General features: G+C 39.5%; 1 protein-coding gene across 2 annotated transcripts in view; it reads left to right on the top strand.

The window, feature by feature from the left end:
• The window catches only part of SUCLG2 (succinate-CoA ligase GDP-forming subunit beta), a 107,913-nt gene that overhangs the window by 57,319 nt on the left and 35,483 nt on the right, over nucleotides 1-15,111 (top strand). For both annotated transcript variants that reach the window (XM_071439381.1, XM_071439382.1), the window contains exons 8-9: nucleotides 3,274-3,435; nucleotides 4,834-4,976. In XM_071439381.1, the coding sequence (XP_071295482.1) occupies nucleotides 3,274-3,435; nucleotides 4,834-4,976 (305 nt within the window). The remainder of the gene's footprint in view (nucleotides 1-3,273; nucleotides 3,436-4,833; nucleotides 4,977-15,111) is intronic.

Here is a 15,111-nt window from a genome sequence, read left to right on the forward strand (position 1 = left end):
TGCAAACTATAAATTAAATTGCATAGAGGGATGTAGCAGCAGCTTTGCATTAATTTCATTTTGTAATGTAATTTAAACAATATTCATAAATATTCCCTTGGCAGATTTTATATTTCAATACCTTTTGTTGTTTCATCAAAATACTGGAAGTATTGGCTTCTACATGTTCTGCTTGGTGAGAGACAGGAACATTATCTGCTCTTCTGCTCGTGTTCAAAGTTGGGCTTTTCTTGATTTTGTTTTGTGGAGGTTTTTTGGGGGGGGTTTTGTGTGTGTGTGTGTTGATGCTGCTAGAATTACTGGCTGCTAGAATTACTGAGATTGTGTGGAAAGAAACTTGTTCTTTTATGTTTGCATTCATAGGGATAATTAAAATTTTAAAGTGCATGACTCTGCAGTCTACTAGAGCACAGGACAAATTTCAGCTGGAACAGACACTTGGCCACATCCTTTGGGAAGGAAAAGGGTCCTGCACAGGGCTGAGGAGGTGTAGGGTAAAACTGAGGAGCTGAATTAGCTCTCACCTCATTCTAACAGTTGGTATTCCAGCTGAAACCTTTCCTTCCATTTAGTAGTTTTGTCCAAGTAACTTGGACAAAGGTGAAGAGTAGAGGAACTAAAGGTGCCTGTGGGATATTGAAATATGAGAGGGCTGATCCAGGGGGATCACAGTTACCTCCTCACTGTTCCATTTCACTGAGGTGCTGAAGGCTTATTTTGTGAGTACCAAGAGGAGAAATTGGTGTGCAAGAAGAGGCCAGTGAGGGAGAGGACAGAAAGTAATGAGAGGAAATAAAATGTGGTCCTTAAAGATTGGAAAGAGCTGTGGTGGCACTCACCTTGCATCCTTGCTGGAGGTGGCTCTGTGGAAATAAAGATTTGGATAAGTTACCAAGTTAGCTCTCCTGGAATGGCTGTGCATATTTAGTGAGAGGGGCTTAATCTGAGGCATGGTAGGAGTTTTTGTGCTGTTTTCTCTGAGGTTTTTCCCCATGTGGTTTGCATCCTGGAAGCTGAGGAGCAGAAACAGAGTGGGTTTCAAGCTGTGAAAGGCTTTTTGCTCACAGAAATGCACAGGAGTCTTCCTGTGCTTATTCCTTTTTTTTGCTGGAAGTTTCTCCGTCTGAAATGTCTTTAAAAAAGAATAAAGATAAAACAAATGGAAGAACATTTGAGTAGGTTAATGCAGCTCTTCCTAATGATAAAATAGAAGTCTCTGTATGAAGCCCATGATTCTTGTCAAAGTAATAGATAAGATGGATTTACTTCTTGCTGTGTTTTGTGTTTATCACTTGTGTGGATTTCCATCAGGTTGTATGTATTTCCTTGTTTAATATCCTAGCAAATTATTTGTTAGCACTGGGTTAACCATGGGTCAGAAGCCTGAAACTTCACCTTTTTTTGTTGTTTGTTTTTGTTTTGTTTGCTCTCAGTGTAAACTGTTGAATTGGCAGATGACAAAAATCCTACATTGCTAACAAAAACAGTCCTTCATGAATATAAGTGTTGGAGCATTCTTTGATATTTGTTTGGAAGAAAAACCCATTTGTATAATCTATCATACATGTAACAATGTGCTTTTGATATTGAAAATAGTTTGATAAATATTAATACATGTTTTTGCTTCTACTTTGTACAACATGGCCTTTGTTAAAGATGAATGTTCTGTAGAAATGAGTTTCTATTAATGAGACATGGAGGATGTTTGTGTGTAAAGTAAACAATTCTGAAACTGTAGTTGTACTCTAGCTTTGAGTGGGTTTAGCAATTTAAGCACCTGGAAGCTTGAAAAGGAAAAAATATCTTACCTCATTGCTAAAAAATTAATTAAAGCAGCTCTAGTGCATTAGAAGCATGTTAGGAACTGCAGATATTTCTGCTTTTGGCACATTCCCACATGATGATTGACCAGGTAAAATCTGGACTCTTCCAAGAGATTTATTATGCACATTCATGAATAATTTTCTGAAACTGCAGTCACTGAAGTGAAATTTGATAGCTTTAATTTAATCTGTTATCAGTTACAAGTCAAATATTAATTTTTTTTTTTAAAAGCGACATCAAAAAACCAAAACAAGAAAACCCAATGCAAATCAAGATATACAGCTGAGACTCTCCTACTTGTGTGAATGTTTTATTTGCTGTTTCCTTAGCTATTTTTTCCTAAGTTAAGAAACTATATATTGAACAGAGTTACATTTCCTACCAGACTAAAATTGTCCTCTTAATTGTCATTGACTTCCAGATGTGTGCAATGCTCAAGAACACGTGCACAGATACCATGGGCATGTCCCAATGGCAATGTGAATAAAAAACACCAGCAGATAGAAAAACTGTTGGATTTTTGTGGACACAGCATTTAAAGGCACTTAGATTTGATTGGTTTGTCTTGAGAAATCAATTATGCTTAAGTCAGTAATTATAATCTGAACATAGTACAAGGGAAATTACTTGCATAGTAATATGATAAGTATAGAGTCTTACATTTGCTTAGAACATTTTAATCTAATGAGGCATTTGCCTATGCAAAGCCATAGAAATAATGAGTCAGAAAATAGGCAAATAGCACTCTACAGGCATTTCTGTTGCTGCTGTGTTTATGTGAATACTGGGGCTGCTAGCCAGTCCTTTGTATCTTTTATTTCATGTAGTCAGATTTAGCAACTTCTTAATTTGTTTTTATATCAATAGTGGATGTTGACATTGATGAGAAGGTTTGTATTTCCTTTCCTAATTTTCTTTATTTAAAAGTAATGTTTTGGTCATTTTTAACATATTTGGTTTCAGGTTTTTTAAGCTTTTTAATGAAATAATGCATGTATAGTTAATAACACAAGAAATTCAAAATATAGCTAAGGAAAGCATTTTGTGTTGCTCAACTCTGAATGACTGCATGGCTTTGGGTTGTTGTTACCTGTTATATCTGTTATTCTTTCAAAATATGCAAGGTAAACTCTGCTGTGTCATTGCTGCAGCCCACCTGTCCAAATGACAAAAACTGCCCTCATAACATACAGGAGCTTTGTTTGTAGCAAACACAGAAAACCTTCCTGTGTGCTGTGGAGATTTTGCTGTGCCTTTTCTCAGTAGAGGATTTATGGAGAACCTGTTGGACCCAGTGCTGGAACTTCAGCTGCTCCTCTGTTGGAGGCAGCATCATTCCCAAATTCCCAAAGCAGCCTCCCCTCTCTGCTGGAGGAGCTGCAGTATTTCAGGAGCTCTGGCTGACTGGAAACTCTAAATTCCTGGCTGTTGTTTTATTCTCTCCTCCAGTTGTTTGCTTCGATGCCAAGATAAACTTTGATGACAATGCAGAATTTAGGCAAAAAGAAATATTTGCCATGGATGACAAGTCTGAAAATGAGCCCATAGAGAATGAAGCTGCCAAATATGACTTAAAATATATAGGACTGGATGGAAACATTGCTTGCTTTGGTAAGAACAAATACATCCAAAAGACATTTGAAAACAAATTTACGCTTGTTCAGTGTAGAGACTTTGTTTACATCTGACATTCAGGTCACCCTTTAGAGAATTTCAGTTTGTTTTACTGAGTGTTTCTGCAGTTTTTGTCTGTCCTTCCTCAAGTTCTTGCAGGAATGAAACTGAAATTGTGTGCAAACTGTGCTGATGGCCACAGCACACCAGCAGTGGTGTCAGAGAGAAGGCAGGCTAAGCCTTAAAAACTCAATTTCTGACTTTTTAACCTGATGCAATTGGTCTTTCCAGTAATTAAAACAAAACAAGAAAAGTCATCAAACTTAATCATTAATTTTAAAAAATAACAATGTGTTACTTAAAAGGCACTTGGAAAGTGTGTTTGTATAAATGTGCCATTCGCAGTTACAATAGAATATTAAACTCCATTTCCTCTTAAGGAAAGCTGCTAAAGGACCTGCTTGGAAATGGCAGTTTTTTATTTTCCTGGAGTTTCTGTAGAACAGAAATTACTCTGCTGTTTAGAAGAGATAAGTAGAAGAATCAGCTGTGCTCTAAATAATTTTCTTTTTGTACAAATTCTTTCAGCCAATACAACATTTTATTATTAATCTAATTGAATTAGGCAATTTTTTTTTTACTTGGTGGGAAAATGCCCATCATTTATATTGGCTGAGATATATTGGCAAATCTAGAAGATTCTGATAATGTGTTGCAGTTGATTCAGTAAGTGGCAGTGAGACTTCAATCTCAATTTTAAAAAACAACCAAAAGATCCCAAAACCCAAAGAATAATTGCCAACATTATGCTATTTTTTAGTGGTCTGTATTCTGGTTGACACAGGAGCATTTGTCCAATAGGAGCAACATTAAGGGGACACATAATTCTCATCACTTTTCCCAGTTTATATCTTCCCATCCACGAAAATGCTTCTAGACTAGTGCAAATCTGAAATAAGATGTTTCAGGAGCATCTGAGGTCTGTCCCCAAAACTGAGTTATCTGTGATGCAGTAATACAAAGCATCCACTGCTATCAGAGTGATGGGAAAGGAGCTTAAAGAGTCAATTTGTCCTTCACTATTTCCAGAAATTTTTATGTCTCTTTATTTTTAATAAAATCAGAAGGTTCTGCATTGCCACAATTATTATCCCAGTGCTCATACATGCTTAAAGGAAGGTGCACATCTAAGCCCTAAAAAAACCTAAATGTTGGTGTGTTTGCACCAGATTTTGAATTATTTGTTGCATTGGATGTCCTTGAATGACCACTAGTATTTAGAAATAGCTGTGTAACATTTTGAGCCATGTTCTGGGATTGTTCTGATACATTTTGAAGCCTTTTCACAAACCTTATCTATGTGAATTATAAGCACGTTGGTGTTTGCAATTACAGTCAATGGAGCTGGACTTGCAATGGCAACATGTGATATAATATCCCTGAATGGTGGAAAGCCAGCCAACTTCTTGGATCTGGGTGGAGGTGTGAAGGAAGCACAAGTCTATCAAGCATTCAAGCTGCTGACTGCTGATCCCAAGGTAAAAATGTTGGGTTGGGACTGGGAGCTTCCCTGTGCAGCAGCAGGGCTGAGTAGGACCATGAATAGTGCACAGAAAAGCCCAGATCATGGTGAGAACACTGAGGGTGAGTTCCTAATGGGCTGATCTGGGAGGAAAATTAATTCAATATCAACCACTGGACAGACTTTTCAGCTCCTGATCCATACTCAGGTTTGCTGGTGAGTTGTGAGTGCAAACTTTCTCAAGGCAGTTCAACACAGGAGTGCAGGTGTGCTAATGCTGGGCATTGCAGCGCTGAACTCAGAGCACCTCACTCCTGAAATGGAATTTGTCAGACTTACATGTTTAAAATATCATTCCTTATAGTGTTGTGCCACAGTAGACTGAGGAGAAAAATGGGAAAATTAAGCAAATAGCTAATTCCAAGGGCTGATTTGTACTCTTTTAAACTCAAGGTTTCCAAGATATCTGACTCTGCACTGCAGGATAATCTGTATTTAATTAACAGACTGGAATCATAGCCTGGAACGTTCTGACACTTCCTGTTGCAGATGGAGCTGCAGTTGCTCTTTTCTTTTTTGAACAAGAGGAGAAGACATTAGTCTGTGTGTACTGAGTAGAAGTTATTTCTAGAGATGTGTGTTGAGGTCACTGGTCCCCTCTGCAGACAGAACTGGAGTATCTGCTGAGAGATATTGATCAGGCGTGGGCTTTGGAGCAGTGCCAGCTGCCCATCCTGCCAACGAGGAGTTCTGCTTTTGTGTGCAGCCAGAGCTTCCTTGCTGCTGATATTTTTACTAATGGGAATCTGTTGAAGGGCTTTGATCATCTTTCCCATCTCCTGCACCTAAGCATCACAGCTGAAGTCCCTATTTCAACATATTGCTTCTTTTTGTGGATCTGGCTTCATCCCCTTTATCTCATGTTTGCTGTGATTTTGACTGATCCAGTCATTTTCCTCATGTTCATTGTGATGTGATATTGGCTTCTAAATGCCACCTTCCTGTGACAATTACATTGCTCTGATTGTATGCTCTGTGCAGCAGAAAGTGACAAAATGCTGTGGCTTTTCAAATAGAGGTGGGTATTGTTTGCAGCAACATTTCAAGGCAAAATTAGGTAGAAAATTTACAGAACAAAATAAGCACAGGTCAGCTTTATACTGTGAGCTCTTTGCAGCTGCAACTCTCCCTGCATATTTTATAAGTACCTGGTACCTTGATGTCTCAAGTGTTTGTTGTTTGAGTTGTTTGAGTTGCTCTGCAGTGTTTGCTTGGTGTGATGATCTGGGTTTGCCTGAGATGTAATTTAGTTCTGAAACTTGTGTTAGTGGTAGAGAAGCAGGTGCAGTAAGGTCTCAGATACACAACTTAGCTGGTGATTATCACTGTGCTAAGTAGTTTGTACTGTCTGCTGCAGCACAAACAGCAGGTATTAATTTTGGTGATGAAGCTTACTGAGTTTAAACAATTTTAAAACAAAAAGGCATTCTAGTAGCTCTCAGTGATAGAACATCTGCATGCCCAACATTTGACTTGTGTTATATCCTTCTATTACCCATTCTGCTTATATGTTACTGCTTAACTATTTCCAACTGCATGCACCAGGGCTAGGGAAGCTCTGCTACTGAGAGAAGGCAAAAGGGAGCATGGAAAGAACCTGGATTAGGCATTTATGCTGAGGCTGTGCCATTCCTGGCATTGTCTGGCTGAAGATGCAGAAGGCAAAACATTTCATGTTTTATTTCATTCTGTTCAGAAAATACAGCAAATGTCTGTTATTTCTTCTCCTGATACACCATGTCCATTAGCTCACTAATATATAATCAGAAAATTGGATGAATCCTCTCTTTTCTTAACTAATGGTAGGGTTTCAGTCCCAAGAGTCTTGGTGGCTAATGCAGCATTCACAGGTTGCATCTGGTCAGTCATTTCCCTGTGGCCTGTAACTTGATTCCCATTTGATATGATAATATAAAAATTTGTTCTTGGGAACTTGAGATTCAGTTAATTTTTGTAAATATCCAAATGTCTGGAGACTAAAGAAATAAACAACAAAAAAAAAAAGTTTTCAGGGCTGTAATATGGTGAATTGCTGTTTTTTAGTTATGCTGGCAGAGTTAAGGACATTGCAAGAGATTAAATCTTCCAGAAGGAAAGGTTCAACTGCACTCTGAAAAAGATCTTTTTCTCCCTCTTAAGTTGTCTTTAAAATGACAAAAAACCCCAAACAAACAAACCCAAAAACCACACAGCCTCTCCTCCCCCCCAGACAAAGAAAATAAACAAATCAAGGTAAGCCATGATTTGATTCAGAGAAGCTGAGGATATTGTTTTTGGGAAAAGTGAAGATCTGGGTTGGTTTGCTGCTGGTTTAATCTGTCAGCTGTCAGGGTCTATAATTCTTGGGGAAAAAGAAAATAGTGTAAGGGGTTTTGTTGCAAAAGGTGATCCACTGGCTTTTGGATGGAAATGCTGTCCCTGGAGCCAGTGACCCTTTTTACACTCTGCTGGTCTTGTTTGCTGTCTGCCATATCCAATACTTCCTAGGTTAGACAGGTCATTGCAATGGTTCTGAATTCCTTTCTATTCACTGTCTAAATTCCAATTGCTTTTTTTCTTTCTTTCTTCTTTTCTTTTCCTTCTTCCTGCCTGTCTTATTTCTATAAGTTTGTGCTGTGCATCTGCTCTGGCAGGGAATGTACAGTCTTCCCTGTTTTTAGATACTAGCAGGGAAGGGAAAGATGGCTCAATTCTGGCAGTTCAAGCTGCTGGGAGACACTGCAGGAGCTTCATTTATGCCCCTTTGTCCCACAGTGAAGTGGAAGTGGTTGTTGCCTTTGGTGTTTCTGAGGTTCTGGGTGGTGCCTGGCTCTCCCTTGCATGTGTGAATTCTGCTCCAGGCATCCCCACAAAGTCCTCATCTGTGAGCACTCTCAGATCCTTGTCAAGCTCCACAGGTGCTTGTTTTTGTTCATGCTGAAGACCTGGTTACCATATGATGACTCTTGGTAGGATTCAGCAAGGTTTTTTGGAAAGGCTAAAGCTGAAAAAAAATACCTGCTCCTTCCTGGATCTCCATGGGCTGCAGGGGAATCTCAGCCCTGGCACCTGGGGCAGTTCCTGCCCCTCCTCCTTCACTGACCCTGCTGTCTGCAGGGCAGTTCCTCTCCTATTCTCACTCCTCTCTCCAGCTGCTGTTTTGCAGTTTTCCCTGACCTTCTTAACTCTGTTGTCCCAGAGTTGATGCTACTGTCCCTCATGGGCTCAGGCTCCATTGCAGAGCTGATGGCTCCATCAGACATGGGAAGCTCCTGGCAGCTGCTCACAGAAGCCACCCTGCTACCAGAACTTGGCCTCACAAATCCACACAAAAGCCAACTTAGCTGTAAGCAGGTTTTTTTTACCATCAGCACACTCTAGCCCTGATCTTAGCAGTGGATTCCTGTTAGAAAGTGTCACTGAAACACAGGCAGCTAAAGGCCAACGTGGTTTGTTGTTCTTTTTCTCCTTCTCCCACTAAAGTTCGTTTGAAAACCTTTTTTTGAAGCCTCTCATTGATGATATGGCTAAAGACTCACCAAAGCAATTGATGTTAACAACTGTTGGCTTGTTATTTAGGCAAAGTACTATTGACAGAAAGACAAATGTTTCTCAGGAAAAACAATTCCATATTGACATCTGTTAGCTCATATCCAGGGAATAATTAATATCAAACCCACACAAGACTTTATTTTTTTTTTCTTAAGCAATTATCTAGTCCAAATTCAGATTATTGTCTCAATTATATGGAATAGACAATCACTCCTGTCACCTTGCTTTGCCTGTTCATGTTCAGATGTATCTCTGTGCCCACCACATAATTGGCACTGATGTGTTTCACTGTTGTGTGTCAGGCAGAGGTTTTGGGGCTTTTGTTTTCCAGGCAGACAGAGTGACCAGAATTCTGAAAGAGGATATCATTAAACCATAACTTTGTAATTCACTTCTTTCCCAGCTGTGTTTGGTATGAAAATAATACAGTTTATACATCCTTATTATACAAGACATTTTTATCACCAGCTTATCCTTTTGGCTTCAGGGATTTTTAGTATTAGCTTTCTTAACATTTGCAGTCTGTTATGTGGCAACAGAAGGGATAACATTATACTAAGAGGAAAAATTTGTGATATTCTTTTCTTAGATTTCAGAAATAAAAATAAAGTTGCCATGTATAATGTATTTGATCTTTATTTTTGGTAATTAATTTAAAAATGAGTGAGCTAGCTCAGTTCAGACCATTCAAAACTTCCCAAATCATTCAGGCAGATTGGGGTGTAGTAACTATTTTTGTGTTTGCTCTCACTCTGCAGCTTTGAACAATGACCTGCTCAAGGGGGAAAGTTTTAAAAATACAAGAATTCCAAATGCCTCATTTCTGTGATAGGGAACTTCCTCATGGTTAGAGCATAGGCTGGCTGTGGGCAGTTTGCTGCATTTCACTGATTGTCAGCAGTGGATTTCTCAGTGTTACAATAATGCAAACCCATAAATCAGTAGGAACAGATAACCTTCCCTATCACACATGCAGCCTATGTCAGTGGGCATACAATTTTGGAGAAAAAATGGAAATGTAAATAAGATTCAGTTGCAGACATAAAATAAGAGTGTTAACAGTGAATTTGTTTAAATTGTCAGATTTTGTGTCATTTCAGAACCCTGTTCTTACAGCCCCATTAGGAATCCTTTTGCTTTCTCATTCACATACCATGCACCCTTTACACACTTCATTAGCCAGCTCTTCTTTGCACAGCATGGAAATTCTTTACACCTTGTGTAAAGAAGAGGGTGAAGCATCATTCTCTGGTTTGAGCACTCCAAACTCTGCAGCTGAGGAGCTGCTCCAGTGCACAATGCCTGTGTGCTGCCCTGCTCTGCCCTGTTCCCCAGGTGTTAACTGCCAGTGTCTGCACTCTGCATGGCCTCACTGCTCCAGCTGGGTGTCTCAAAATGGTAACTCCTGAATTGAGGGATGAATTTTGGAAATTGAGGCTCTGACTGCTGTTTTTACCCCTCTGTGTGAACTGTGGGTTGTAATCCTCATCTGCCATCTACAAAGATTGATCAAAAACGAAATAGCTTGTTAAAGAAGTTAAGTGCTATGAAAATCATAGAAGTTATCACTGTTCCTCACTGATTATTACAGAGCCCCCTCTTCCTGGCAATTTAGTGCTTAGCACTGGTTTTGTAGAAGAGCAATATTAAAATTTTAAAAAGAAAATCATAATAAAATAACCTATTGTATTTTTTGCTAAAATTTTGACATATTTGTAGGGTGTTGTCTAATCAATCATTGAAAAATTCCACATAGTTTTTGGAATCTGGATCTTGCTACATCATCTTAGTATTCTCTCCTATTAGCACAATAGAGGGGCCTTTTAGTCTTGAGGGGGAGTAAACAGGTAGGTAGAGACCAAGCTTTTCTCTGATTTCAAATATACAAATGATTCAAGGGTTGAAAGAGGATCAGACACAGAAAGGTGAAGGAGCCTTCAGTTAACCTGAGCAGTCTGTCTGGTGGTGCAGGTCAGTGACTGCCTCAGGCAGGAAATAAGGGTTAAGAGAGCAGCAAAGAAATGTGCCTGTACAGGGTAGCTGTTCTGAAAAAACTGCAGCCAAAAAAGGGAGTTGAGTCCTACAGCAGTTTATTTTGGGAATTTAGACACTATCCAGCACCACAAGGTTTTAAAGACTAGCTAAAAAAGCAATTATCCAGGAAATTTCAGGGAGAGTTGATCCTGCCTTGGAGCCAGTGAAGGGTCTGGAGCTTCCTTTCTGTGTTTCAGAGAGGAAACATAAACATAAAGCTGTGTAAAGCTGTGATTGGCATTTTTGTAAGAGTAATAATGTCTTGACTCTGGAAGTTGAAGATTATTCTCATAAAATGACAGTTTGTGGAGGTAGAAAATACCTATTAGGGCACGGAAATATCTTGAAAAGGTGGGTAAAGTTCACAAAAGCATATTGTGGTTTTTGTCTCAGAAATCTGTGCAAGTATTTTGCCTTTAGACAATGGAGCAGGTCATGGTTCTTTTAAAGATACTGTAGGTTTTGAGTTTATAAGAGTAATTTAGGAATTTCCCCACATTTTTTATTAGCTCTGCATTGGTGAGAAAATACAGACTGATAGAACTATAGCAAGGATTCTTTTCTAATGTGCCTTTTCAGTATTTCAGAATTAATATGAAATGACTATTCATCTTTTAAAACACTTAAAATATTGAAAAGTCATTCTTTCATTTCACTGAGGCACTTTTACAGACTGATAGCATATTGACAATATTTATGAAAATGAGAGGACAATTATGCATTTAAAATGCATAAATGAATTGTCTTGATTTATAACCAAAAGTAAAATATTTTTCAAGAGCATGTGTAGTATTGAGTCCTAAGTAATTGATATGTAAATATACTTGAACATGAATCTGTCATTATTTATGGGCACTGACAAGTTGAATGCCTTTTGGCATTTTATAGTAGGCTATAATGAAGCCTAAAAACTGGATATGAAAATAAAATTCCTAAACAAGAGGAAAACTTGCAGTGATTTTGTAATTGCTTCCTTTGTGGCAGGAATGTTTTCATGGATGGTAAATGCTGTCAAATTTGTGGAAGAGCCACAACACAAACTGAGCTGTTGGGTTTGGATGGACCTTGCAGTGTTTGTGTGCTGATTATCCTCTCTGCTGTGTTGTCCCTTCTAAAGCAGGGAAGGAGGAGCAGGCATTTCCAATTCCTTGGGGCAGAAATGGCATCACCCTCCTGAGAGAGCTGCTCTGTGGGCAAGGCTCGTTGCATTTCCCAGCCTGTTTGGAGGTGTGCTGGGTTAGTGATCAAAGTGGGAGATGATTTTGTTACTAGCTTTGGTTTTAGTGCTCAGGGCTGGAGAATGGGGACTTTTCTGAGGTCTCCACTGGGACAGGATGAGGAGAGGATGAGCCCTCCTCAGCTGGGAGGGCTGAGCCTGTGGTGGGAAGTGTTTGGGAAGGACATGGGAATGGTTATGGGAGCTGTTTCTTGTAATGGCACAGCCTGGTGTCACCATCTCACTCCAGAGCAGGGCCTCAGCTGGAAGGTGATGGATCCTGGCTGTAAATCTCCATCCTGAGCACCCTCCCAGCACCTCTGAGTGCCAAGGGCCTGATGGCACGTCCAGGGTGTGCAATAGAACCTGCATGGCTTGGGATTGCCTGTTGGGTCTGTCCGTCTGTCTCTGCCCTGACACGGGCAGGGCGGTTCTTGGGTGGCACGCGATGCAAAGGACGAGTCTGGACTCTTCAGCTTTTCGATCTTCAGGTTGTTTATTGTTTCTTATCTACAAAATTTTCTGTCTGCCCAACAGAGGTCTGATCTGCAAGCAGTCACAGGCACTCTCTGCCCACCCACGGGGCGGTCATGTCTTTTTATACTAAAATCTACGTACACAATATTTACCTTTATTTCCCAATGCTTTTCACCCATGTTAGCAAGTGCACCTTCACCAGAAACCAATCCCCAAGTGCCAACATCATCACAGGAGATGGAGGACAAGAAGAAGAAAGAAGAAGGACGAGACACGCCCTGATCCCTCCATCTTGTCTCCATAACCCCCCTGTACCAAAAACCTTAAAGTCTATATCTCACCCTCTAACTGTGTCTCTTTTACACCTTTTACTCTAAAGTGATTCTCTTGTCCTCAGACTCTTGTTACTTCTGTGGATGGATCAAAATCAAGCCACCAAACACTCTTGGCAACATTCCAGGATTTTCGAGACCCCCAAGGGTTCTCCTGGCATCTCTGGACATTGGGAACGATGTGCTGAGTTCCCACAATTGCCCACTAAAATACATCAGAAAATGGTTAATCCTTCACTGGGATTTCCAAAATGATTAAATTTTGAAAATTTATATGACTCATTTCACAATTAGCGAAGATAAAAAGAGGAGATATTTTGGGAAAGTCAATTTGGTAATTCATCTTGGTGAGATGAGTAATTTATTATGGATCTACTTTTAGATCCTCCATCTAGCACACATACAGGAGAATGAAAGACAAATAATCTGATAATACAGGTAGGAAATAGTATATTAAAAGAAAAGTTGTAGGTGTCCTTACTTAAACTCTCCTGTAGAGAAAATCACATTTTAATTCTCATTATTTTTAAGTGGGTGTTATGGCAGTCTAGGAATGTGTTTGTTCTTTCAATCAAAATGAAGAAATTTAATCACCTTGCCTCCATCTGTTCCTGACAAACTGGCCCAGATGATGAAATGTGTATCTCAGGTAGGTGCTTCCAGCCATTTGTGCTGGGTTAGGCACACTCTTGTGATAGTGAAATAAATAACAACAGGTTTTACTTATCATTGCAGAAGCACCCTGGATGGATGGAGCACAGGTAGATAGGACTTCATATTTTTCTTACTGATAAGACTCAATTTGGGGAAAAAAATGGTAAACCATGACAAAAGTAACAAGTATTTTCTCATCATAAAATTATCTTTTAATGACAGAAGGACCTGATATTGCTAAAATTTTTTGAGTAAAGATACTTTTTTTTTTGAAGGGTATCATAGGCTGATGGAGAAGTTTTGTAAAAGACAAAAATTGTTTGAAATATAGCTTAATTAAAGAGGACTAAAGCTATTACTCTTGAATCTCTGTTTTGCTTCAGGTAGGATTGAATTATTTCACACCTTCATATTCATGCTCAAATTCAACAAGAATTCAAACCTGTTCCAAGTTTTAATATTTTATTATCTATTATTCTGAGTGGGTTGATAAAGCTGAAATAAATTAGTCTTTTTAAAGCTTATCATGTGCTTAAGTAGTTGGCAAATTTAGTCCATGCCTACCACAAATGAGTAGCTCTCAGTCTTTTTGCTCTAGGTTTAGTTTCATCTTCTAATAAAAAGCTACCCTCTCATAGGAAGATAAACTTAGTCCTGTTTCTCAGAAGATGTCACATTTTTTGTACCTGTCACACTCAGCAGTTTCTAAAGTCAGGTGTTCTCTTTAGAGTGGTGTGAAAAGTGAACGCTTTATTTCTTTTGGTGCTTCTACCTCTGATAGCAATCTGCAGGCAGCAGAAGTTCTTCCATTTCCAGCTGCCAGTGGCCAAATTTTCCTGTTTGTAGTCTGGGGTGTGTGGAGGTGATGTCTTGTGAAGGCTGACCTGGAACAGAGGCTAGACAGAGTTAAATCCATAAAGTAGGGATTTATTTTCCAGCAGAAAAATACCAAACTTTTTAAAGATTTTTTTTTTCCCAAGCAATTAGAGGAGCTGATTAGGAATAAGGTAGCCTCCCTTGTTTCAAATTGCCATATAATTTCTTCTTTCTGGCTGGGATGGAGCAGGTATTGTACTACTGCAGCTATTCCAAATGAATTTAGAAGACATTTGACTGCTTTTACAAAACCATTTTCACCTTGAATCTTCTGCTATGGTTGTCACATTGTTTTTCATTTACATACATATTTTGCTCATCAAATAAGTAGAGGGAAAAGAGAACTTCCTTTTGAATTTTTGCATGCAGCTTGCTATGGTGAAGGTGAGTAAATCTGCAGATCTCTACCCCACTGCTGCTCTGACACAACTTGTGTGGACTTTTCCACAGCCTGTTTTGTATGCAGTGCTGGCTGCTGCTGTACTTTAGAAACCATTTCTAATTATTTAAGGGTAAGCCTGAGTAACCAAAGAGCTGCAGAGCACCAGATGTTCATTCCCTGGGAACGTGGGGGAGAAGGAGCCTCCCTTGCTGCAAAAAATCTGCTCAGGGCAGAGGAGCTGGAGCTGTTGTGGCTCCCACCATCCTCTGCCATCCTCCCCCAAATAACTCTGCAGCACCTCAGTGCAGGAAACAGCCCTGCTATCAGTGCCAGAAAATTGGATTTCTGGGTGGCTGACAGGTGAGCTGACCAGGGAAGTCAGTATTCACTTCACCAGAGAAGGGAATGAAATCTGCACCTTCAGACAGGGCCCTGCTGAGAAGGTTGTTCAGCAAAAGTGTGCATAAAACTCTGTCCTGTGACAGTGATGCCAAGCCTGTGATTAAAGTAGGAACCTTTGTATAAACTGTGGATGGCATTTCTGAATGGTGGATTTGGAATTAATAGTGATAACCTGGGAAAAGAGGAA

The sequence above is a fragment of the Agelaius tricolor genome, unplaced genomic scaffold, assembly GCF_023055355.1.
Source record: "Agelaius tricolor isolate 1412-34295 unplaced genomic scaffold, bAgeTri1.0.p SCAF_14, whole genome shotgun sequence".
In the NCBI taxonomy this organism is placed as follows: Eukaryota; Metazoa; Chordata; class Aves; order Passeriformes; family Icteridae; genus Agelaius; species Agelaius tricolor.